Raw genomic sequence first — 24,809 nt, forward strand, 5'->3', positions numbered from 1 at the left:
AAGTCTGTTCATTGTAGCTGTGAAGCTTCTAAGTACTCACCTAGCCTTACACCTGAATTTGCCTTTTTCTGAAGCCCATGCTAGAGGTCTATACCAGAAATCAGCACAGAGATCCAGAATGACTCGAACATTTGAACAGAGGTATTAGCAGTAGTTGATGGCTACTCTCAAAGGGAAAATTTCAATAATTTATGAGTAAGTAAGTATTTACATTTAATTTAACAAAAGCACATTAAGCAGTATTTACAAATTTTTAAAGCAAAAGTCATTATGTTTTTTCCTTACTGCGCAGAATTTTTAAGCTGCTGCTCTGTGCAATATAAAATGAAATTTCAGTAATGCCTACTGTCATACTCTGTCATATAATTCCAAATGAATATTTAAATGTCTCCAGCTTAGCACGTTTATTACTGCATTTGTTGAAATTTTTAAAGAGGGGAAATGTCCAGATCTCCACAAAAATGTATGTTTGGTTTGCCTTACACCAACAGAATGTAAACATAGTCATCATAAAAACATGAAGGTGCTGGGAGAGTAAAGAAATACTCTGCTATGAAGCTGTAACAAGTCTAAGTACATCCAAATCATCACCTTCTCCACGTGAAAAAGTACCTGGCTTAAATTAGTGTGTCACTGTAGGTGCATTTCTGCACTGCTTTGTTTAATAGGAGTTAGAGCACCTCCATTCTAAAATGATGCCTCTACACAGTGCAGAACTGCTACCAGTTGAAGTGTTTCACCAGTGAATCCAGTGCATAAATGATGTTGCAATGGATTGTGATTTAAATCTATCCTGATCTGGGTGTTGAAGCAGAGATTACCATTTCAAGTTTTTTTCATCTTCTATTCTGTCAATCTTTTTTCACTAGCTAGAAACTGATTCTCAGGTTGTTGCAAGTTTCAAGGTGCTAGTTCTAAGTGCTCTGGCAAAACAGCCTCTGAAGCAGTGGAAAATCTTTAGCTTGGTAAAATTAGGCAGCCTGATACTTTTTTGAGTGGCCTCACACAGTGAAAGTGCTTAGAGACTTGGTTAGCCAGCACTGCACTGGTGGGTGAGAACAGCCACCCTAATCCAGGAGGATCAGAAAGATCAGTAGAACAGAAGGTGTAGATGCTCCTTCTCTGGAAATCTGCACAAATAAGGCCCCCAAAACCCCACCAATGTTAGCCAGCAATGCAAGAGTTTTGTAACAGTAGAAAAGTCTGTTAAGCTGCAAGTTCTCTTTTCCCCAGCTGTGTGGAATAATAGTAAACCAGTCATTTGGGGCTATTTTCATTGATAGCAAGTGGAGATGATTAGCAAAGAGGAGTTCAGGTTTGAGTTCTCTCAAGATTGAGTAGGTGAGATCCTTTGACAAGATCCACATGCCTATTATTCTCTCCCCCCTTCCCCCCCCCCCGCGCCCCCCCCCAATCCATCCAGGCTTCATCATCTTCAGATGTCCTACAAATTGTGGTTGGTCCTTCTGGCAGATTCTTTTGGTTTTATAGAGTAGCCAAAATCTAACCTGAAAGCACTATCAACTTCACCCTCAAGACATCTGCGCTAACTTCTAATTCTCTGGTTTATAAAACCATTTTCTTGAGAGAACTGTATAGTCCAAGTAGCTGAAAAATTACTTTAGTGCATATAACACTTTTATGACAGCTCCTTGGTACATCCTGAGGCCTCTGCCATCTAAATGGTGGCATGAGCCCTTTCCTCTGGTTTAGGGTGTTCCTCAACCTCTCTGATTTCTCCTAGCAGGCCTCCATGTGAAAAAGAATCCCACTTCATAGGCTTGGTGTAAATGGAGCAGAAATAACCACTACACAAAATGCTGAGAGTTCAAGAGGAACATTCTTCTAACTTGTCCTCCATCTAATTTCTTTAGCTTGTTTTCACAAATAAATAAAAGAGGGAGTGTGTATGTATCTGTATTAATTGCACAATTTCAAAAACAAGTACACAGACCTCTTTTGGACATTGAACTTCTGTATCTATTGGGACAGTTGTCACTTGGGTAATGGAAATTGCATTCTGATGAAGACAATAAGTACAATGTTAGCTCATCCCTTATCAAACAATGGGAATCTTCATAAGCACAGGTTAGGACAAACTTTGCATCCATGTGAAAAACTTTCTTCAGAGGTTACACCAGAAAACTGAGGCTCAAAGCAAGCAGCCTTCATCTGTTTAGTCACTAACATTCCTTCCCCCTCCAGAAGCTTTGAGAGAAGGGAAAGTCCTAAAGGGCAGCATTGGCACTTTACGTTGAACTCTAAAGGCTGCTCTTGTGCATGTGGTACATTAATATGAAGTACAGAAGTGGCCTGTTCAGAAGTACCAGGAATATTTGCTGTGATCCTGCCTATGAAAGTGTCCCTTTTAGCTGTCAGAAAAGTGACTGGGGAGCAATACCTGTGCAGACAGCTTCAAAATGACACTCTGGGATTGTAACAAGTCCCACATTCAGATGTGCTCATTGCCTAAGCTTTATTTACAGACTGTCAGACACTAAGTATGTGCGATAATAAATTTAATAGCACAGTGATACAACAAGTAATAATGGAATTTATCATCTATGCAACTACAAGTGTCTTACAGGATCTAGGCAATCTGAAATATCTGAATGCTTGTGATTCTAAATGAGCTATCTATTTCACTTTGCAAGCCTGAGCATCTAGTAAATGCTCAGAGCTATAAGCAAATAGTGTTCTCAGTTGATTTATTCCAGCTCTTTTTGATGATGGTGGTTTGGCTTGGGTTTTTTTCCATTCTCTTTGTCACTACAGCTGATTCACTCCTGTTTTCTAAAACTTGTCTCCTGAACTTCCAGTTCTTTTCTAAAGTAAAGAACCATAGAAAGTTCTTTCTACAGAAGGAACTTCAGTAGAAAGTTCTTCTTTCAGAGGGCTGCATGTAGTAGGAGGCAGAAATGGGATGTGACAGGACAGAGTATTGGTAATGTGGAGGGGATGTATATGTATAGTTTAATCTTTTTATATGAGATTGGTACTTGAGCAAGCAGGGAAAAAAAGCATCGTTTGGTTATTGAGTGTGGGGATTAGATAATGTTTCGAAATGCACTCTGAGTGGGAAAAAGCCAAGGATGGGGAATGACTGGTGGAGCAAGACAGGTTATATTCCTGCCTCCAGGAGGGTAGTAAGTAGGAGTCAAGTCAGTGCACCACTGATGCCTAAGTATGAAAGTTTTTTGAGTACAAGAGGAACAACATCTTATTCAAAGCAGGGTTTTCCCAACTGTGCCTCTAGATTATCAATCAGGAGCATCTTTAGTTAACTTCAGGATAGTTGTGGCATGTCCAAAAGAACTCTTGTCTGTCCAAGGGAACCTCATTTTGTTTTGGATTGGAGTTGTTACCAAAAGCTTTTCTACATCTTGTTGATGAAACTTGAGTTTCCTCTGTGTGTCACTGGCAAAAATGAGGCGTGTCCTTCTGCAACACCCATGTGCAGGGGACTATCAGATGGATTTGGTTGGTTTTTTTTTTTGTTTATTTGTTTGTTTTTCTTTAATACACAGAAGTTAGTTGGCTTTGGAATACTGCTGGCTTTGGCAATGCTCTTCTGCATCTATTCTTTTTGCACTGTTAAGACCATAACATACATTGTGGTAGCTTTTGAAAAAGATGGAAATTGCTGCCCTTCCCAGAGAGGGAAGCCAGTGTCTCCTGATGGGACTATATGAAATCAGCAAGCACAATGGCCTGTGAACTGTTGGTGAACTCTAAGGAAGCATTTAAACAAAACAGGAAAAGGGTCCTCAATCACTGGAGCCATGAAAAGAAAGTGCAAGTGATGGTATAGCCCACACCAGACTTGTATCTTTCCTGTTTTCTCAGTTTTAGCAGTTAAAAAGTTTCAATTGTAGCCCCAAATAACTCATGGAAGTGGAGAACCACTGGAATGAGGACATGTTCTTTAAGTCACCTTGAACACATTCTCAACAGGAGAAAAAAAGACAGATGTAAGCCAGCAAAATATGGGACAACAGTGGTAGGATTAATGTATGTCCAGGTCACTTTATATGAATTTATATATATGAGTTATATATCTATGTCAGTCTGATTTACATTCATTATATCAAAAACAGCTACATTAAAAAAAAAATTACAGCAATACAAAATATGTGGTAAGATGGCTCATTTTGCTTTAAGTGTGCTCCCAGAATTGTTATAGGTACTTAAAACCATCTGACTAAAAAATTACAAACAGCTATAAGCAAAATAACTCTCTTAGCATGAAACTGTAGATTGAGAAAACTTTGCTGCATCCTAGTCCTTATCCAAGTCTCAATCCTAACCTTAATAAACCGTGAGGTCACCCAAATCCTTCAGGATTTCCTTGCACATATAGTTTGAATCATTTTAACTACACTGAAGCAATCACCAAAGTATATATCTCCATATGTCTGCATTGGAAAAGTTTGCATGAGCATTATTTCCACAAAGCTGATTGTCATAGTAAAAGGCAAGAGAGCTACAGTAATGTAGCTGTGTGTCTATGTCCACAGTTGAGTTTTGGCTAGAGGAAGTTATTCAGTTTAAAAAAATCTGCTCCTACTGACATAATTATACTGGCACAGGACTTTGTCATCTTTTGTCTTGGCCACATAGGATTTTTGTGGCTTCAAATTCTTTATTCACTGATGAAATGCTTTCCTTGGTTTATGAGCTTATACAGAGTCTGTCCCCAACATGCTACATGAGAAGCCAGCCGACTTGGCAGCCAGACCTTTTCTTACTCTCCTGCAGTATATATATTAATCAGAGCTCAGGACAGAAGACTTTCTGAGCTTTTGTATATAAAGTAAGATGTACCTTCTCATAAAGGTGATTTCCTTGCAGTTTCAAAAAAAAACATAGTTATCCTGTTTTCATGGCTGGAACAGAAAATCTTGCTGTGCTCTCAGGGTGACAGGTAGCCATCTAAACAGCACTCCACTTCCTGATGTGAGCTCAGGAATCCTTGAATGGCCCTGCATGGGATGGTCATCTGCCAGGCATTGTTACTCTCTTTTGGAAGGTTTTTGACCTCTTCTAGATGAATTCCTTCTTCTGATCTCAAAAAGATCAGAAATACCAAAGAGTCTCAGGCAGTACTCATGAATCCTTCTTTTCTTTATAAAATCAGAATACTGAAGCATAAACTACATAGGTTGTCAGGCGAGTGGGGAAGTAGAGGTGAACCATGCCTTCCCCACCCCTGCAGCTGCTGTAAAGTAGGATTGCCACCAAAAGAGATAGTTTGATGCCTTCTCTTCCTGGCTTCTTTTTTCCAACCTGCTTGCTGCCTTGTGCCATTAAAGAATGGTGATCCAGACTAAGGAATTGGTTTAGGCTAAGACATAAATACTGTTGTCAATTTCTGGGTTTGTTTAAGTCCATCTAAGTTCCTGGCTCCTTTGTTCCGTCCTTGCACAGCCACATAAGCACATGGACTGATGTGAAGGAGGGTATGGCAGAAAGTGAAAATAAGCGTCATTTTTTGGAGGGACTGTGGCTGTGAACAGCACCACCTGATTTATCTAACTGTACAATGACTGTCTTTCCAGCTGGCAAGGTCTGTCCTGTGCCATCTCCATGGGCACACAGTCTTTCAGAGCAGAGCAGCTGGGCAGCATCAGGTGCTAGAAGAGGTCCCTCCTTGGAGCCATGACCAGAACCCTGCAATGGGGGGGGTGTCTTGTGGCCTTTGGCAAGGGATAGCTGTGGTACGTTTGAATTCAGACATCAGAAATGAGCTTTCACCCCCAGGACTAACCTTCACTGATTTATCACTAAAAAGCTGCTGGCCAAGAGCACATTCAGAAAAGTTTCCAGACAATAGCTGCAAGTATATGGTTTGCCAGATATCAGGCAAGAAACAATAATAAATTGTAGAAACTCAGTTTCTGTCACACACATGCTCTAGTGAGCCACTGTGGAAAGAAATCCTATCTGTCCTTTTGATGAATCTTGCTATAATGAATCAATTGTAGATGTAGCAGAGACCTGAGGAAATGGCAGCCCATCATGCTTCTCATACATTTCTCTCTGTTTGCCTCACTGGTGTTGACAAGTTCCACGTGCTGTGTGGCACCTGGGCTACTCTTTGAGTCTCTCCCTCAGGGCCCAAAAGCTGCAGTGCAGCACATGCAGAGTTTTCCTTGTGTTCCCTCTTACCTACAACCTCATTCGAGCAGTGCTGTGTTAGCACATGGTCTGACTTGGTGGTTTGACTAAGTGGAGAAAGGGGAGACCTCTTCTGATACAGAAGGCTCAGCCTGCCCTCCTGCCCATCCACAGCAAAGCAACAACTGTGTTGTAATAATAATAAATGCAAATAAAAGTCAAAACCCTACACTGCAGGCAATGTAAATCACCACTTTCTTTCTGCTCATTGCAAAAGATCCTATTGTGACTTCTGCCGGCTGCTGAAAAAATAATTTTAAAAGTACTGAAAAAATATACTTCAATAACTAATTAAGTGGAGATATCGCATATTATTCTAAAATGAATCTCCATGGAATTTCGCTAACTTGTACCACATTGAAAGTATCCGGCTTTGTCGGAGCCCCTGTATTTATTGAAAGGGTTAGAAGACAAGGAGGTTCCAGCTAAACAAGGGAAACCTGCTTTGGCCTGTAGCTGAAGCTAAGATGAAGATAGTTCTGATTGCTGGAGGGCTCAAGATCCTAATCAACCCTCACCCCTTTAATTAGCATGAAGCAGCTCATGAGCTGCAGCTTACAGAGTTGGGCCATGGAAAGTCACAGGAATAGTCAGCTTACTCCTGATCAGGAAACGCGTAAATATTACCCTGGGGCTTCCTATGGTTGAAGGTTTGTCATTGCCTGAACAGGCTCTGCAATGTAAACAGAGGATTGTAATTTATTTAGCAGCATTGTACAGCAAGATGCAGTACAGAGGCATAGCAGGTGAAATATGTTTCCCACATCTGCTGTTGTTCAAGGGTTAAGATTCAAGAAGTATATAGTTTAAAATGAAGGCATTTACCAGCTTTCTCATTCCTAAGATTGAACCTGGTGTTTGATATATGTCATACAAATTTGTCTATATTGGAGCAAAGAAAATTCCTCCTTTTTAGTGCATGTGCATAATTTCCACAGGAACTAGGAATGCACAACAGCTCTAAAAACCTGCTTTCCTGCATCTGGAAAAAAAGTACATAAATATTTCTGTCTCTGCAGACTGTGTTTTAGATTGGTCTGAAGCTGTGACATTTCTTAAAGAAAAAAAAATTCAGAAAGAAATAATTTCAGAAGATAGCTTCAATAATTTCATGTTTCAATACATTCATATTCCATTCTGATACAAATATAAATTTTGAGCTTAATATACTGATGCAAATTCTAATAAAGTCTAAAATAAGTCCAGTGAAACGATAGCTGAAATAAAGCACTGATATTGGCAAGACAAAACGCTTCATAACAAGAAACCCAAGTTAATTTGTTTCAGGATTATTATATTAATTTGATAATGTTTGATAAATTGTTCTATTTTTGAGTTTAAAAATTTTCCAAAATTACCATGCTCCCATAAAATGTTTAAATATCAGTGAAACATTCTGCAACAGGAATCATGCTATCAAAATACATTTACTATTTCTTATTACATTAATTATTAAACTAAAAAAATGTGTGAATATGATTAAGATAAAAAGTGTTATGTAAAATAAGGTTAGAACATATCAGTAGCAAATAAGATGAAGAAGAAAAATAAAGATATTTATTCCTCAGAGCAACCACAAATGGAGAAAAAATACTATGATACAAATTTTCAAAAACCATTGGTATGAGCTGTTTGCAGGTGGTTCCATTCCTTGCCTGTTTTCCAACATACCCTTGGGTCAAGATGACTGCAGCGTTCATGTGAGTAATGACAGGAATGTAAAATGCTTTCTAACAATTCCCTAAATCAATTACCCCTTTCATATTTCTTAGGGCTTTCACCCTTCTTTCCTTGACATGGATACTTCTACCAATTTTCCAGTACTCTGCTGGAGTTATAAAACCACATTTGTTGTGGCACTGTGAGTCAGCAGAACTCGCTGAGCAGTTCCCACTGCACAGGGCTCCAGGGCTGGTTCACAGAAAGCGTCATCACAGAAGCATCATCTGCACCTCAGCTCAGGATTCCAGGTACTGCAATCCAACCCCTCTGTGAAGGACATCGTTATTGTAAAGGCCACGCTTTCCATTCCTGGGGAGGCAGAGAAAAATGTTCAGGCTGAAATTATGGTCGTTTCAGATGAAGTGGAAAAACAAAAACAGGGAAATGATACTTCGCTGTGAGACAGCACAGTAATTCTGACTGATTCTTCCTCTAAAATGAAGGACAGAACAGCTGCCTCAGTATTTAGGGATGCACAATCAAAAAATTAGAATGTCAGTCCATGCTTGCATTGCCTGCCTTCTGCCTCTTGCAGAAGAAAGTTAAGTATCAGACAGCTATTGCAAAGTCTGTTTAATCCCTACACATACATGCAAATGCTGGAAGAAGGAAGATCCTTGGCTTTGCAGTGAAGACTCATGTTTACTTGGAACATTTTTTCTGTGAAAGATGTACTGACCAACCACTTTCAGTAGCACCCATAGGGAATGTAAGTACTGTGCAGAACTGTTCCTCCCTAGGAAACCGAAATTCCACGGCGCATCCACGGGCCACGTCCCCGGTGCCCCGGCCGGGCCAGGCCCAGAAAGGGGCGCTGTCTCTTTAAGGCGGCGGCTCGGGTGCCCCCTGGCGGCGGCGGAGCGGAGTGCGGGTGCTCCGGGTCCGGCCCCGCGGTGCTGCGGCGGGGCGGGAGCGTCCCGGTGCCCGCCCCGCGAGGTGGGTGGGAGCGGAGCGGAGGGGACGGCCCGGAGGAGGAGGAGGAAGTGGAGGCGGCTGTGAATAGCGGGCAAATGGGGAGCTGAGCGGCTGCAGCAGCAGCAGCAGCACCGCGGCCGCGCAGCAGCAGCAGCGGCGGCGGGCGGGCACGGAGGCGAGCTCGGCGGCGGGGTCCGTCCGTGCGTGCGGGCGCTGCGGGCGTGCCGCGGGGCGGGCGGCAGCCTGCCTGCTCGGCTGGGCGCTCCGGGGCTGGTGCGGGGAGCGGCTTCTCTCTGCCTCGGCGAGCTGCCCGCCGGTGCGGGAAGGGCCTGTCGAGGCTGCCTGCCTGCCGGGGCTGCCCCTGGCGCGGCGCGGCTCGGCAGTTCAGCGGGGCGGGCGGGGGGCAGCGGCCGCCCCGGGGCACCGGCTGATCCTCCTTTCTCTGCTTCTCTTCCAGCCGTCGTTTGGCAGGCGCCGAGAGCGAGCCGCAGCCGCGCTGCCCCGCCGCCCCGGACTGGTCGCCTGCTCGCGGGGCGGCACCATGCAGACCTTCCTGAAAGGGAAGCGGGTGGGATACTGGCTGAGCGAGAAGAAGATCAGGAAACTGAATTTCCAGGCCTTCGCCGAGCTGTGCCGGTAAGGAGGCGGCCCTTGCCGCGGGGAGCGCCGGGGCGGGCGGCGGCTCGGGATGGGGCTGGGGACGCTCCGTGCTCGGCCGTGGCCCGCGCCGCCCTCGGGCGTACCGCACTCGGTGCGTGGCTCCGCGGAGCCGGCTCTGCCCGCCGGGACCGGGGCCGCAGCGCTCGCGGTGCCCCGGGCACCCCGCCCCGCTGCCGCCGGGCCGGGCTAAGCGCTCCTGCTTCCCGCTCACCTGGGCGCTGCCGGTCGCTCCAGGGAAGCGCTATCCGGGATGGTGCAGCGTCCCCCTGGGTGTACCAGGGCCCGGCACAGCACCGCTGTGCCCGCCTGGGTGCATTTCTGCCTTCTGCTTCCAGGGAGGTCTCTGGTATTCCCGCTGAAATAGGGTAATTTGGGATCTTTGCGGATCCTTTTCCAAAGCCGAGTTATTATTATTAGAAAGAGCCAAACGTTTGGGAAGAACTTTCCTTCAAGTTGTGTGAAAACACGTAAAATTAGGGTCTACAAACCCCCGAGTAAGCTTGTGTTCATTTGGGATGTGAATGAGACATCTGAAGATGGTATAACTGTCCGAGTACCACATCTATTTCGTGCTGTCCCAGAGGTAAAGGTTAGTTTGATAAGCTGTAATTGGACTTTATCTGAATAGCTAAGAGGATGTTTTTTGCGGTATGTTACACAATTTTATTATTTAATTGGGAGTTTAGACTCCGTGTGGGTCCAAGGTTTTGTGATACGTGCATTACAGCTATGGGTACTGAATAATAGCTTTTTATTACTTCATTCTACTACTAAGTTTACAGCAAGGAGACAAAATTAGTTTTGATAATTGAAAAATATACTGCAAACTTTACAGACTATATTGTATGAGACTTTAAATACACTTTATTTAAAGCATGTAATTCTAAAAACACCAGTCCCTGTGAAATTCCTGTTGACAGCAACTTGCTTCTTTCTGTAAAGATGAAGGAAGCAGAACAGAAAACTGTTTCAAGAAAGTGACAGAAACTTTTACATCACTTTTTGTACTTGGCATTCTGTAGTCCTTCTGTCAAACCAGCAAAACTTGCTAGACTTTTTTAAAGTATAGGAAGGGCCGCAAGTTCTGGTTTAATATCTAGTTTCATGTGGTTCTCCAAGCAAAATTCTTGTACATAAATAATGCTAAATTTTGCCCTTCTATGAGATTTTGGGTTAGTTTTATTATGCTCAAAATTACACTTTTTACCTCTATTAGGCATACAAAAAGTATAATTTTTAGGGCCTTGAAGTATGATACAGGCTGTTTTTCATGCCTAGGAGCTACAGTGAATCTCAGAAAATCCATTAAAAATTTCTTGGTATTATGTTCTGTACATTGTTCTATTTAGCAATCTCCAAAACAGACTTTTTCTCCTCCATTGTCCTTGTTTCTCTAAGTCCTTTGCTTCCTTTCTCTCTACCTTAGAAATTCCTTATACTTGTGTTACGTAACACGGATCTACAATTTCTTTGTGTACTGTACAAACTTATTAATAGTTTTGGGTCATCATGTTGCTGTGAAAATTGACCCCAAAGTGTCTCTCTTGCTTCACTTTGGTAATTTCTTGGTGAAAATTAGGCTGCCTCATCCTCTACAGGCTAAGCTCAATTTGAATAGCATTTACAGACACTGGATAGAGATGGCTGTTCATACATGCTTTGATACTTTTAAAAGCATTATTAGCATTTCTGTACAAGCAGAGATAAATGTTTGGTTTAAGTATCAGTACAGTCATTGGAGCACATTCTGCTGATATCTTGGATGCTCTATTTTCATTCCTAGTAACTTCTATTGACACTAAAGGGAAGCTGCATTGATTTAGGCAAAGATCTCAAGTATTTTATGGATAACAGCTATTTGATAACTTGTTTGCTTGTAAGCTTTTTTGCTGTAGAAGAAGTCATGCCAAGCTTAACATACATCTTAGTAGAAATCTTGTGTATGTTAAAAAACAAGACAAGCATACTCATTCCTGTACAGTGATTCATGTGTTAGAGTGGACTATGTATCTGTCTGTCTACTCTATGTGCTTTATGGTGACTGCTACTTGGAATTTATTTGCCTGTTGCCTAGGGATATACTTTCTGGATGACTACAAAGTTCAGATTTGTTTGTACGAGTTTGTAATGAAGCAGTTATATAGTCTAGGAAAGTAAGAGGAGCCTCCTAATGAACTTGTGAAGCATGCTGGGTTTAAATCAGGGGAATTATTAGGATAAGGAGACTATTTCTTTACAGTTTGCCTGGGCAGCCGCTTCTTGTGCAAAGCACTGACATCATAAAGAGGTCATGGACAGACATTTCAAAATCTGTTGAAAGCATTCTATGAGAGATAGGCTGTAAGTGCTAGACTGCTTTCTTACGCGTGGCTTCAGCTTTTAGGTTAGATTGTCTGAGCTAAGATATTAGCCAGTGTGAGTGGAGAGAAGATAAGGTGTAGCTTTAGGGTGTAGGCAGTCATGGCTTCAGCTCTCTGCTCCACAAATATTGGGTGGCAACCTTAAATACTTGCCTCATGTTTGTATCCATCTTGAAACTTTCTGTATGACCGACAAGAGGGCTGTTCTGCCTGAATAGAGTGTCTTGGGACTTTTGCCTGATCTTTTTATTCATAAGGAAATCTTCCTCTTACCAGAGACCTTTGAGTTCTTAGCATGTTTCATCCTCACTGTGACAGACTAGATGTGTCCTATCTGAGCTATATTCTTTGCAGAGATAAAGGTAGTGCCTGTCATTGTATCTACCTTCACATTTATAAACCAGACCAGTGATCCCAAATTGTTGAGCTGCACCCCAGTGCAGACCTTAATGCTTCTGCATCTCCTTGGGGGTTCTAAGCAGAGTGATGAGCAAACAGGCAGCATGTTTTCACAGGTTTATTACAGAGAATCAGTGATTTCTGAATGGTGCCTTAAGGACTGTTGACCTGGAGGATAGACCACTTGGCCTGCCACCTGGGAAGCCTGGTTTCAAGCCTGTAGCTGCTGTCTCTCAAGGGAGACCAAACCTGAAGATGGGCCAAGCTCACTCTGATCCTCTGGTTGAACCTGCCACTGTGTATAGAGAGGGATGTGACTTTGCTCCCCAGTGCCAGGTTAGTCATTCTCCCTGGTATGTCTGAAGCACTATGGCAAGGGCATTCCTTTGGGATGAGGTGTGCCATCAGTTCTGATCTGTTTCCTGAGGTGGTTTTTGGTTTTGCCCAGTAGCTTTTTTTCTACATAAGCTGCTTTGTAAGCTAACATTGGAGCAAGACTTACGTTGCGCATCAGTACAGTTTCAGTAGTGAGAAGAGAGTTTCTGTCTCAGCCTTTCTGATATGAAGGCATTCCTGTTTGAGTTGTCATACAGGGTTGAGCTCTTTTGTGTGGAACAGGGTGACACTTGGTACGTGTTTCTTGCACTGTCAGGTAATTTACTGCTATTGCCAAGTTGTCCTGTGCTTTTAGTAAAGCTGCTAGAACACCATGCTTTGTGTTGCACTTGGAATTCTCTGCATTCCAGCATATATGCTGTGGCTGCTGGTCCCTGAGTGTAGGGTCCTTGTGGGACTGCAGTGTGCAAATGTCTGGTTGGTGCATCTCAAATAGACTTTCTTGTGAACCTTTATGTTCTGCTCCTCTAAGATGGCACAGTCTGAGACTTTAGGTTGCTGTCTGTTGTCAAAATATAGAGTATCAATGCCCTGCTGAAAAGTAAACCAAGGTTTCTAGGCATTCCTAACAGAGAATTTAGGAGCCTGTGATATAAGCATTTGGTTCTGATGTTGTCATGTTTCTCTGCTACTGCTGAAAGGAACAGTTCCTCCTTTCTCTAGCTGCTTGGTCTCATCTTCTGTCTAAAACTGGGTGTAATGGTTATGCAGTTGGCAAATGCTCTCAATCCAATCAGTTCCATGCTCATCATGTTGACCTTGGAATGGCTGTCACTGTGCAGGTGCATGAACACTAATACAAGGTTAGGGAAATGGAGATGCCACGTTCCATTATAGAGATGGGAGAGCTATTGTGTGAGTGTCAGATGGTGATAAGGACTCTAGGATGCCAAATAATTTTGTAAAATACACATGCTGCTAGGTCTCTGTGGACATTGTGAATGAAAAGACTCCTGTTCCTCGCATATATGTGTAAAAATACATATGTCTACTCAGAAAATTGGTTTGTGTGTGTTTGGCACCAGTTCATATTAGTGAGGTGTGGCCATTTACAAATGTTTCTTTGCTGTCTAAAAGCCTCCATTTTCCTTGGTAGTTGTTCTGCTTGTCAGCTGTTACGATGATCTCTTCTGGGAGCTCTGGAGATACGAGACAGTAAGGTCACGGCAATATGAATAAGTTATAGTGATGTGAAGTGAAATACACTTCACCCAAGAGGAGATAATTTAAAGTCACCCAATTCTAAATGATAAGCTACTTCTCAGTTATTTTGGACAGAAGCATTCACATGTGCAGCGTTTAAGTTTGCATGGAAATGTGGTAGCTTTTCTGTGTAGCTATATTCATAAAAAGTCAGAATTTTCTCTTAATGGCATGTAGAAAACAAATAGAAAAGAAGTTGAAGATGTAATTCGTTTCATAATAAGTCCCACAATTTGATAGAAGAACTGTGCTTGTACACCCTAATGAGGAGTTTATTTTTTGGCAAGACTTTGCTCTGCTGTGGTTTTTTTTGTTTGGTTGGTTTTTTGAGGTTTTTTTTGTTGGTTTTTTTTCATAAGATAGGGTGAGCAGCTGGGTGGAAGAAGTTTCTCAGGAAATTATAGACATGCTGAGAAATTCAAATTCTGCTCACAGAAGGCAGTGGAAGCAAGCTAATGGAGTTAGGCCTTCTAGTAAAGGCTAGTTGTCTTGTTTTTTAGTGAGCAAGCCAAACTGTTATCTTCCCTCCTTGTGCGATCATCTGTGACAAACTAATAGCATCCCCTGACACACAGGAAACTGAGTTGTTTGGGTCCAGTTTGGATTTCCAGGTGCTATGCACTGGTGAAGACTCTTGAAATTTGAGGCCATGTTCTTGAACTGTGGCCTGCATCAGTTCAGCAAGCCTGGGATGTAGCACAGAATTTTGGGTATGTAGCTCCAACAGAGCATCTGTCATGTGTGCTGAAGACAGTTTGCTTATGACAGGTCACTGTGGTCTGATGCTTTGTTGGGCTTTTTTCATTGAGTTATGATGAAGCTATTTTGAGGCTGATGCCAGGTCAATCTGCTGAACATAGCAACCAAAGATTTTTTTTTTTCCTGCCAAAATATTAGTATGCTATAACTTAAATTTCTGTATGGCTTGAACTTGTTTGGGTTTTTTTTTTCTTTAGGCTAAATTGATTCTTCAGCTTCTGTCTATTTAATTTTTGTGATATAGTTGAGTCTTATTTAAGCACATGAGAAATTACACTATCTAGTAATCTACCATAACATGGTAAGCACTGTTGTCAGTGCTGTAGATCTGTATGGTTCTCTTTTTCTCTTCTAAACTTTATTTGTGGTCCCTTGTGTGCCATGGCCTGTGCACAAGAACCTAAACATGAATTTTAAGACAGATTTAAGAAAAATGCTGGTTTGAGGGTATTAAATTAATCTGTTTCTTTATATAGCAGGCAGGAAGTATATTACATATTTTTTCCAGGAAGAACTCAGGGGATTTTCTTTAACCCCAATTCCCTGCAAAAAAACCCTAAATACTACTTTTGTTGAATATCTGGCTTGTGCCAGTTACATTTTATTTTTATGGATTTTAAGGTTGTAAAAGCTATGTGTGTTGATCAATAGCTCCCATTGTTGGTTGTGTTAGTCTGAAATTCTATATCATGAGAAGTAACTGGGGGCTAGATGGGTGGGTAAGTTTCTTTGACATCAATTCTTAACAAAGACAACTGGTCTAATGGTAGAAATTATACTAAGCCATGAAAAAGTGTTGAATGTAGTGGCAAAGAAGGGTGTATTTATTGGAGGAGAAGCTCACTCTGTTTCTGGATTCCTGCTCCTTCCTATAATGCGTAGAGACTTTTTATTCCAGAAGAGCTGGATATGTGTGCATTTTCTTAATCTGAGAGCACCTACAGACAGGCATTCTTCTCATGTAAATCTGTGGTGTTATGCTTGCATAACCATTTCATGGGAACACAGCACAGCTGCTGGACAACAGAGGTGGCTGTAACAATCAGCCTTTCACAGCGACTTGGTTTTGTGGTCTAGCAATCATTTACCTCAGGTTCAGGAAGTTTGCATATTCCTCGTGGCACATCCCTTTACCACAACCTGTTGGAACTGATACACAGCAAGGAGCAATAATAAGCCTGGTCAGGTGGCAGCTTTTCTGAGAAAGATCTGCATTCTTTTCCAGATCACAGGCTGAATACAAATTGACAGTGTTGCCAAAAAAAAAAAGCCCTAAAAACCCCAAGCAAATGTCCTCTTGGGGTGTGTAAGTTGGAGCAGAGCCTGCAAGGCGCGTGAAGTAATGTGTCCATTCTGCACAGCACTGATAAGGCTGCTTCTGCAGTAGCCTCACCTACTGCCATTGGTCTAGGGCATGGCATTTCAGAGAAAAGGGCAATCAGCTGGGAAGTGCCCTAAAGAGAGCAGAATCCTAATGCCCTAAAGTGAGAAGAATCAGCGGTTTTGTAATACAGTGTATTGTACTGTGCTGTTCAGCATAAAGAAGAGGCTGGAGATCATCTTGACCATAAAAAGCTGTTGTAGGAAAGAAAAATAAAAAAACCCAACACATGCTCCCCCCTCTTCTGCCGAGCAGATTCCTCTGTTCTGTTATAGGTTGAAGAAAAAGTAGTGGCCTTCCACTGTGCCAAGGTGGGATGATTGGTAAGTGAAAAAGATAGTTTAATTGTGCAGGTAGGCAGTGGAATTTTTTCTTGAGACCTCTGCAACCACCTTGGACAAGTATGCTGGGAATGATACAGACCTGTAGTGCTGTTTCAGAGCAGAGATGTTGACCTCTCCTGAGGTCAGTGCTGTCCTGGTTTGGTTCAATCTGTAATAGTGCAGAAGGTACCTTAGAAACCATTTTGAGTGTGCTTGAAGTCCCTTTACTGTTTTGAGAGTCGTGACTTGGGAAGTCTAAGCACCCAGTCTAAATGTGTGCAGTTCTCTTGAGTATAGAGGCTCAGTGTGAGTGAGGTGTCGGAGATGATAAAGTGCTTCCTCTGTCTTAATACGCTGCACCTAGGAATTGATAGCATATCTCCTGATATTGACCAGAAAAAGTGCTGTTCATCTCAACAGCTGACACTTTTTGGTGAGATGACTTTTCTTGAACACATTCCAAAGAAAGGAGGAAGAAGTGCATGTAAAACACACTGAAGTAAGTGTGATAATAGATAAAACAAGCACCTGGACTGATCACATCTGTGGCACAGTGTTGTAGAACAAACCTTCTCTTATCTGATTATCTTCCATTTTCCCATTTTTGGGTTCAGTGTTCAGTTCTTGGAACAATGGCTTGTTTTGTACTGATGGAATTTAACTCTGCTCAGAAGGAGTTATGTGCTTTATATGATCGAGGAGAAGCTGCTGATACTCCCATACTGTCCAAATACTACAAAAATGCTAGGTAGTATTCTGTCTGCCTGCAGAGACAAATCCTATTTGAAGGACAACCATTGCTCTTTAGGAATGGCTTTCAAAATGACTGAGCTTCACTGAAGGAGGTGTCCTTTATTTCCAAGCAGAATGTCCTTACTTGTAGTTCTTTCCTCCCAGCTTCAATGCTTGGGCTAGTTTGACTGCGGTGTGATTGCCACTCATGTAAAATAATTCCTGTGAATTGGGAACCAAAGCAGAAGTCTGCTTTTTCCCACCACAGTCAAGGTACTACCTATGCAGGAAGCAGGGTGTATGCACATTGAGAGGTTGCTCTGATCTTTAGAGTGGAGCAAATCATGTTTCCAAATGTAATGGCACTTCTAGGAAAGTAATTGGCAGAGTCAGCACAAGTCTTGGAAGCAGGCTCAGTTCACGTTGAGTTGTTTAATTTTCTTCCCTCTGATACCAGTTAGTGAAGATTTGTAATATGTCTTGTCTTATAAGATAGTGCTGAGTCAATTTTCTTTGCTTGGAAAAATTTGAAGTTGGTCCTTCCTCCTCAGAAACAGTCTTATTTTTGCTCTTCATCATATCCGTCACAGACTTTTCTTTCTTCTTGTCAAAAAGGCATCTTTGATTCTTTCCTTTTGTTACGTGCTGGTTCTGCATGTCCAGTCTGGGTCCCGAGGTACTGCCTTGTGAAACTGAGTTCTCCATAGTGCTGCTGGCAAAGGAGAGAAAAAAAATAAAAAAGTGAATGTGACATGTCTGTAGCAAAGTACAGAATACTAAATCTTGAGTTGTGAAGTTGTTCTGAAGCCCCATGGTTGTCTCATCAGACTACACCACAACCATTCATGGCTATTGAGTGTCCTTCCTCAGAGATCAGTAATGAGCTAAAAATCAGTGTTTCAAGAGACCTGGTTTGAGTTGAATGTTTTGTCCATAAGCAACATAGATGTCCTTTTCTGATATCATTGTGTTTTAATATGCTGTTGATTCTTTATACTTTCTCTATTGTTTTTCCCTGATGTTAGGTATGGATAAATACATGTAATACTGCAATGTGCTTTGTTACAGCAGGAAGAAAGAGTTCAGAGGATTCTCTGGAAACCAGGCCCTTGGTACTGTGTGTTGTGGGGCTTAGTAATGACTCTTGCTGCCTAACCTTGATAAAGTTATCTTCATGTTGGGGTTGGGGCAACTGGTTAATAGCTGATAGAACAAATTATGTCTGGGGTGATTAATGGTGCTGGAAGGAAATGATACCATTAAGGTTCACTTATGAAATGCCACGCCTAACCTGCTGGCAGCCACAGTGCTGCAGTCCTTTCTCCCTGCCATTTTGAAATTACTTTTGTCATTTGGTTAAAAAAATTGGAGGGGTGACTAGACTTACTCCTTGTCAACCTGCTTTCCCTACAAGGATGACAACTGTCATCATTTGTATCAGTGGGCTGGGAAACGCTGCCTGCTTCAGCAATACTGCGTGTTTTAGTGAGTCCAGCAGTGACCACTTAAACCCAATAGGGTATGTATGTTTCAAGGAAAAACTTGGTTATTTCCTTGTAGTTAAAATACAATCCACAGAGATGAATGTAAGTACAGAACACTGTTGTTCTTTAGCTCTGCATGTCATGCAGCTGCGTGTAGATGCCGCTTTGTTCAAGAATATGCTGTTCCTTTGATTACAAAATTCGCCTCAGTTTTGGGGAATTTACAGGCGGAGGATCCAGCCCTCTGTGCCTGCTGTCACTAGAGTGTGGTACCAGTGCAGATGGAATGGGCTCTCCTTGCTGCGGTTTGAAGGATGAGAGAGTGGCAGTGGGAACAGTGAGGATACTTCCACCCAGGTTCATTGGTATGTGTTGCTTTGTAGCAGAGGCTGTAATTGCTTGGAGCTGTTTGGGGTGACAGGCCAGCTAAATAGTGTGTGCCAAACAGACCTGTACTCAGCCAGCCAGGACCTGAAGGGATAGTTACAGCAGATGCTTAGGGACAGTATGAGGCACAGAGCAAATGTGTTCACCTTCCCCTCGGCGCAGACCCTTTTCTGTCAGTCACTTTTAGAGATTTTGGTGGCAGCAGTTGTGTCCATGGTATCACCTTTAGTAGCCACAGATGGATCTGCTCCACATAAATCTTTTAATGCATTTTTGAACTCTCATTTCTGCCATCACATGAACATAGAGAGGCTGTTGGTGTTTATTGGCAGCTCTCTAATTTGCCTGTGAATAGAAACATAAGCAAATACAAAGTTGAATTTGCTGTGATGTTGGGTATTTTTTTTAGTGTATTTGTTTTTTAAACCTGTAAAGGAGTAGGTATTACTTATTTTTAAGTGTGTGTGTAAGTATTCACTTTATAAAAACACCCTGGCTCTTGACTAATTAAAAAAAAAAAAATGGTCAAGTTGTCTTGCAAAGTTCAGATGTCAAAAGTTCTTCCCCAAAAAGAAAACACTTTCCTGCTAAAAATAAAAAAGCTTCTAGAAGAGGAAGGAGGAACTAAGATTTGGTTCAGTTTAGAATCCATCTTCTAACTCAATCTAGTGTATGGTAATCTGTGACTTGCAACAAACAGTGGAGGGGTTTGTGGAACCTAAAAGCCCCTTGTAACTGAAGAGAGAAGAGTGTCCAGATCCTCGTTTGCTGCCTGATGAGGTTAAGTGCTAACATAGCAGAGGGGCACTCAGAAAGTGAAGCACTGTATTAGTACTGCAATAGTAACAGAAGCCCTGTCTCTTCTAGCATTTATGCCAAATGTGCAATTAATTTTTTAATAAAATCTGCATCTGACTTTCATCATATGGAGAGCATTAAGTTTTTCTAGTATTCCTATTGGTTTTTTTCAGTTAACATTGCCTTTCTCTGGTCTCAAATATGACTTTAAGAGTTGCTTCAACTCTGCCTTCTTTCACACTGTTACCTAAAATGGATTTTCTTTGCCAGTCAGTCTTTAAGCACAGATGTGCGTGCAGTCAGCCCAGCCTCATAGTTTTAGTTACTGTGCTGTCTGGAACAGGTATACACCAATAATGTGTTGAGTCATGGTGTTTCCAGTATGTGTGACTTTAATGTAAGTGTCCTTTGAGATAGTCTGGGTAAACTGTGTTATCAGAGACTCTGTACAATGCACCCTGGCATGACAGAGCTGTGTGTGAAGCTCAACATTCAGATACACTTGCTAGTTGGAAGGGTAGGAAGAGAAGGATAGAGGGAGCTTGTTCTGAGGTTGCCTGTGGTGCTGCTCTTGTTTTGTTGACAAAGAGGGAGCTTAATTCACTGGAGCTGTCAATCTGGTTGTTTTCAAGCCTTGAAAGAAAACTCCTGTAAAACTGTGTGTAAGAGGGAGGAAAGGGAGAAAGAAATAAGCAAGACTACTATTTTGGTGAAAGATTAATGATATAAAAATCCCGCCACAATTGTAGTTGCTGACCTCCGCACTGTATCTACTAGAAAAGGGAAGTATTATTGCTGGCATACTGGGTTGGAGCACTGTGTGCTGCAGAAGGAGTACGTGATGATAGAATTGAACAGCACCCTTTGTCCTTTGGCAAAAGTTTTCTTTTTCAGAACTGCCGCCTTATAAAGCTTGTTTAATCTGTGGAGAAAAATAGTTTGTGCTACACCTTTAGTTGTTGCTGGTTGTGTTAACTGCAAGTGGCAACCAGGGCTATAGAAGGAGAAAAGATCTATTTGCAAATGAACAAGCACCGGATGGGGTTACATTTTTTGACTTAGTGGCTTGATGTTTTGGTGTAACCTTTCCTCCTGCCTCAAGAAATGTTGAAGTCCAGGGACTTTGACAAGCTCGAAGTGAATTTTGAAAAGAGTAGATTTTTTTTGACCTTTTTCCTGAACCAAAATTTTAACACACTTTAAATACAAAGTACCAGCTTGCTACTAGATAGGAGATTGAAACTGCATTTTGTTTTTCTTTCTCTTTCGAATGCTATTTTAGGCCCTCAGTTTGCAGCATCTGGGAGGATGCGTGCTTCAGATTTTGGTTTCTGTTTTTTTTTTTTTTTTCTATTATTCAGTAGACTAAAAAAATCTTTGGTCACAGGCATGCACCAGTCTAAATTACTTTTGTTTGGGGCTAGCTTAGTTTCAAGAACTCTCTAGCTAGTTTCCTTTCTGATTCCTTTTTTAGTGCAATGTGACTAGCTTTATTCTGTATGTATGCTATAGGGCATTGATCTTCATCACTTTTGTTGCTTGCTAGTGATGGATTGCCCATTTTCAGCTAGTATTGCATCTCACGGTAGAGCATTCTTGTGGATCAGAACTTGCTTTTTTCAGTAAAAATAGTGGATCTTGGTATTGTCTGGTCTAATGTAATTTAAAGGCTCTCTTAGATCTTTAAGTATCTGACAGGTTGTCATTGCTTCTGGGTATTGTAATCAAACCACTTAGATCTTTAGCATATAGCTCATGTCTCCCTGAGAAGGCTCTGGAGAGTAGAGAAGACTTTGCTTGATTGGTGCTGGTCAACTGCTGTGTTTTAATTGTGAATATTTGTAAGAGACTGGTGGGATGTAAGTGCTCATTTGAGTCAAATAGGAGTGGAGCCCACAATGTAAGGAGTGATAAGTGATGGAATGAGCAAGGCATAGCGTCATTGGGGAGTTCTGGCTTCTTCTCTATGTAAAATAATCTCAAGTGCATAGCAGAGAATTATAATTGCAGAGACTATCACTTCTAGGTGTGCTGTGCTGACCACCACCTCTAGTAGTAAAAGTCTTCCCTCATTTTTGTGCTACTCTGTTCAGTGGTTCCGTGATCAGTGAAGGGCTGCATTTTGGCTCACAATAGGTATTGTTTGGGTTGGGGTTGGTACAATATTTTTGTGCTGTAATTTGATCCATAGTTTGTCCTGAATAATCTATTAAAATGTAATGCTTAATCTTTTTCCTTTTTGGCAGGTTTTCCTTTAGTATTTTTGCAGTAGTAATGAAACAGTGTAGCTCTGCTTGCAAGAAAATCACTGAAGAAAAACAGTATTTTGGGATGTTTCTTTTGTGTCTTTGGCTGTAGACAGAAAGAACAGCCAGAGGCAGAATAGGTTAGACCTTCAGTCTGACATGCTGTCTGTTCCCATGTTAACAAATAACTTCTCAAGTTTTCCCTGGTTCCTAGTTTCTCCTGTTCGTCATTGTCAAAAAGTTCTGTAGAAACAGATACTGGGAATTTTCTTCAAAAGGGAAATGTTTTTGAAATCGCAGAACATGGTTAGAACATTTACTACAGCTAATGTGTGTTTTTCAAGTCACTTTGGTATTACCAGACTGAGGAAAAGCATGTTTCTTCCCTGCCCCCTACCCCAAATTACACTAACTGCAATTAGGAGGCCTTAATTAAAATGCTTGGTTCGTAGCTTGGGCAAGACTTTGGAAACAAAGTGATTTATTCTAAGACCGCTTTACCAAAGATTTCTTCTGTTGCAAAGCTGTTTCCTGATGTGTAAGATCAAGATCTCTAAATCTTGCTCCTTAGACAAATTAGATGGTGTAAAAGTGCTTTGTGCAAGTGCTTATTTCTGAAAAAGTAATCCTTGCATATGAATTAGGCTGAGATTCAGAAAAACTCCTACTTTTTAAGGTGTTGAGTTTCTTTGACCTTGGTGAGAACACATCATGTTTGTAGATCTTGGGCTAATCCAGCTCCCTCTGAAGCTATTAGTAATCTCTGTAGTTGGATTCCTTGGGAACTGGATATTCTGAGCTGGTGTTCATATTTTTTTTTTTTAATGGAAAGCCTGAGAGACTTGGAATGGAATGGAAATTGAATTTGTTCCTGTTGGCACAAATTTGATGGCAAACCTGGATCACCACATGGATTTCTTTCACTGTCTTATTCTTGCCTTGTACCATAGCTTCTGACAGCAGGCACTTAGAAGATGTCATAGCTTGATAACAACAATTGATGGCCAAGAATCAAAAATGTGGTAGGTAGTAATTAAAACATGCAACCATGATGCCATTGAAAGTATGCTAAATGCCTACTTGGCCCAGGGAAGTAACTGCTAGTGTAATTTGATATTTGTTTTTGTAGGACCAAGTGTAGTATTTGAGTTTCTTGTTGCTTGTTAGTGCTGTTGTCACCTTTTCTTATGTTGACGGATATGTGGGTGTGAAAGCTCCCTGGCAGAATACACTTTTTAGCACACTTGCTTCTGGTGGTGAGACCTGAGACATAAAATGTTTGTTTCTGAAAATGTGCATGGTCCATGTGAAATGTCCCAGTTGCATCTCCCTTTAACTGGAAGCAGGTTGCCAGTTGTTTAGGGCTGATCCAGGCAGAATGGAGCAGCCTAGCAGTGCTGTAAATATTACAGTGAAAGGCTTGTGCTGGAGAATGTTTCTGGTTTAATACCTTTTGGTCGTTGAAACAGTAACGTCTCTGCGGGGCTGTTTTCAGCAGCTACTTTGGCTTTCAGAGGGTAATTGTTGAGTTTTCCATAAGAGCAGGGATGAAGGTTCTCTTTCAGTAAAACTTGACTTCCTTTAGATAAAATAAAAACTATTAAAAGGTTAACTTTTTCTCATTCTTTTTAGGTCTTTGAAAGTGATTTTTTTTTTCCTTGGCTTTTTTCCCCCTGTCCAACACTTAAGGAAATTAAATTATTTATTTTAAATGGCTGTTGTTGGTATTGGATGGCTACAGGAACTTGGAGGTATTTCTTCAAGGCCAATCCCCAAAAAATTGGAGAGATGACTTTTTTTTGCTGTACTGTAAATATGTAGTTTGACTATGAAGAGTTTTTGAAGCATGCTGCCTGGATAGTTCTGAAATATGAGCAGAGTGCTAGATATATATAGATGAGCTGGGAACAATTGAAATGTGTTTAAATCTTGATGTCTTCCATGTATTCCCTAGGATGGGGGTTGTACAGGGAGTTTGCAGATCCAGGAATATTCTTCTATGCAAGAGACTGAAGACCCTTGAATCAGACACAGGCCTGGCAGCCAGAACAGGGTTGGCTTTTGGCTCGGTAGTAGGCTTTAATGTAATTTAAGTAAATTAGTGAATTTTCTAATCTACTTTTTCTACTTGTCTGAAATAATACAAAAATGTTTGAATGCTGTTCAGCGGCTGAACATTTCATGTGCATTGCTCATAGATCATTGGATCTCAAAGACAAGCCAATGTGTGTATTACTACATCTTGTTGTTTTTCAGCAGCTCTTGATTCACATTTAGCTATTCCAACACATGGTTTAAAATTAAAAAATAAAGATGTTAAAATTTGTCTCCTTCTCATTGATTTCTATAAAGAAATATCATTGGACCTAGTTGTTGAGGGGACAAAGATGTTTTAAGAATTTTAGTTCATTCAACTGCTGTTTTCCAGACATATTTAGCTTATGAATGTTTTCAGTTCATATGCAGAGTAAGTAACTCATTTTTGCCAAGCTAAGATTTCAGCTTCTTGCATTGACTTTCCTAACTTAGTAATTTTAATTTGTGGTGAAAATAAAACCATGGTTTGAAAAACAGAGAGGAGACAAGGAGTCAGGAGGCTATATACCAATCCAACGCAGAAGAGACAATGATAGTGATAAGGATTGTTTTCTTGCTTACGTATTGCTATACTTCTTGTGTGGCTGCCCAAGTTCCAAGATTCTGTAGAGCAAGCAGCTGCCATTTTTCAAGTGCACATGAAACGTGCACAGGAAAATGGACACTTTGGAAGCAAATAAATTTGAGCTTGAACATAAACCTGCTGAGGCTAATGGGAAGGTTTACCTAGCACAGGAAATTTGGAAAAAAAAATCCCCCAAAGCAGGAGT

The 24,809-nt window shown here is 41.4% G+C and overlaps 1 protein-coding gene across 1 annotated transcript in view; it reads left to right on the forward strand.

The window, feature by feature from the left end:
• The first annotated feature begins 8,876 nt into the window (after nucleotides 1–8,876).
• Nucleotides 8,877–24,809, forward strand: part of ITPK1 (inositol-tetrakisphosphate 1-kinase) — a 138,979-nt gene continuing 123,046 nt past the window's right edge. Inside the window, exons 1-2 of the mRNA XM_021541319.2 lie at nucleotides 8,877–9,006; nucleotides 9,272–9,450. Of these exons, the coding sequence (XP_021396994.1) occupies nucleotides 9,356–9,450 (95 nt within the window). The 5' untranslated portion in view covers nucleotides 8,877–9,006; nucleotides 9,272–9,355. The remainder of the gene's footprint in view (nucleotides 9,007–9,271; nucleotides 9,451–24,809) is intronic.

Source organism: Lonchura striata, chromosome 6 (assembly GCF_046129695.1).
Source record: "Lonchura striata isolate bLonStr1 chromosome 6, bLonStr1.mat, whole genome shotgun sequence".
Classification (NCBI taxonomy): domain Eukaryota; kingdom Metazoa; phylum Chordata; class Aves; order Passeriformes; family Estrildidae; genus Lonchura; species Lonchura striata.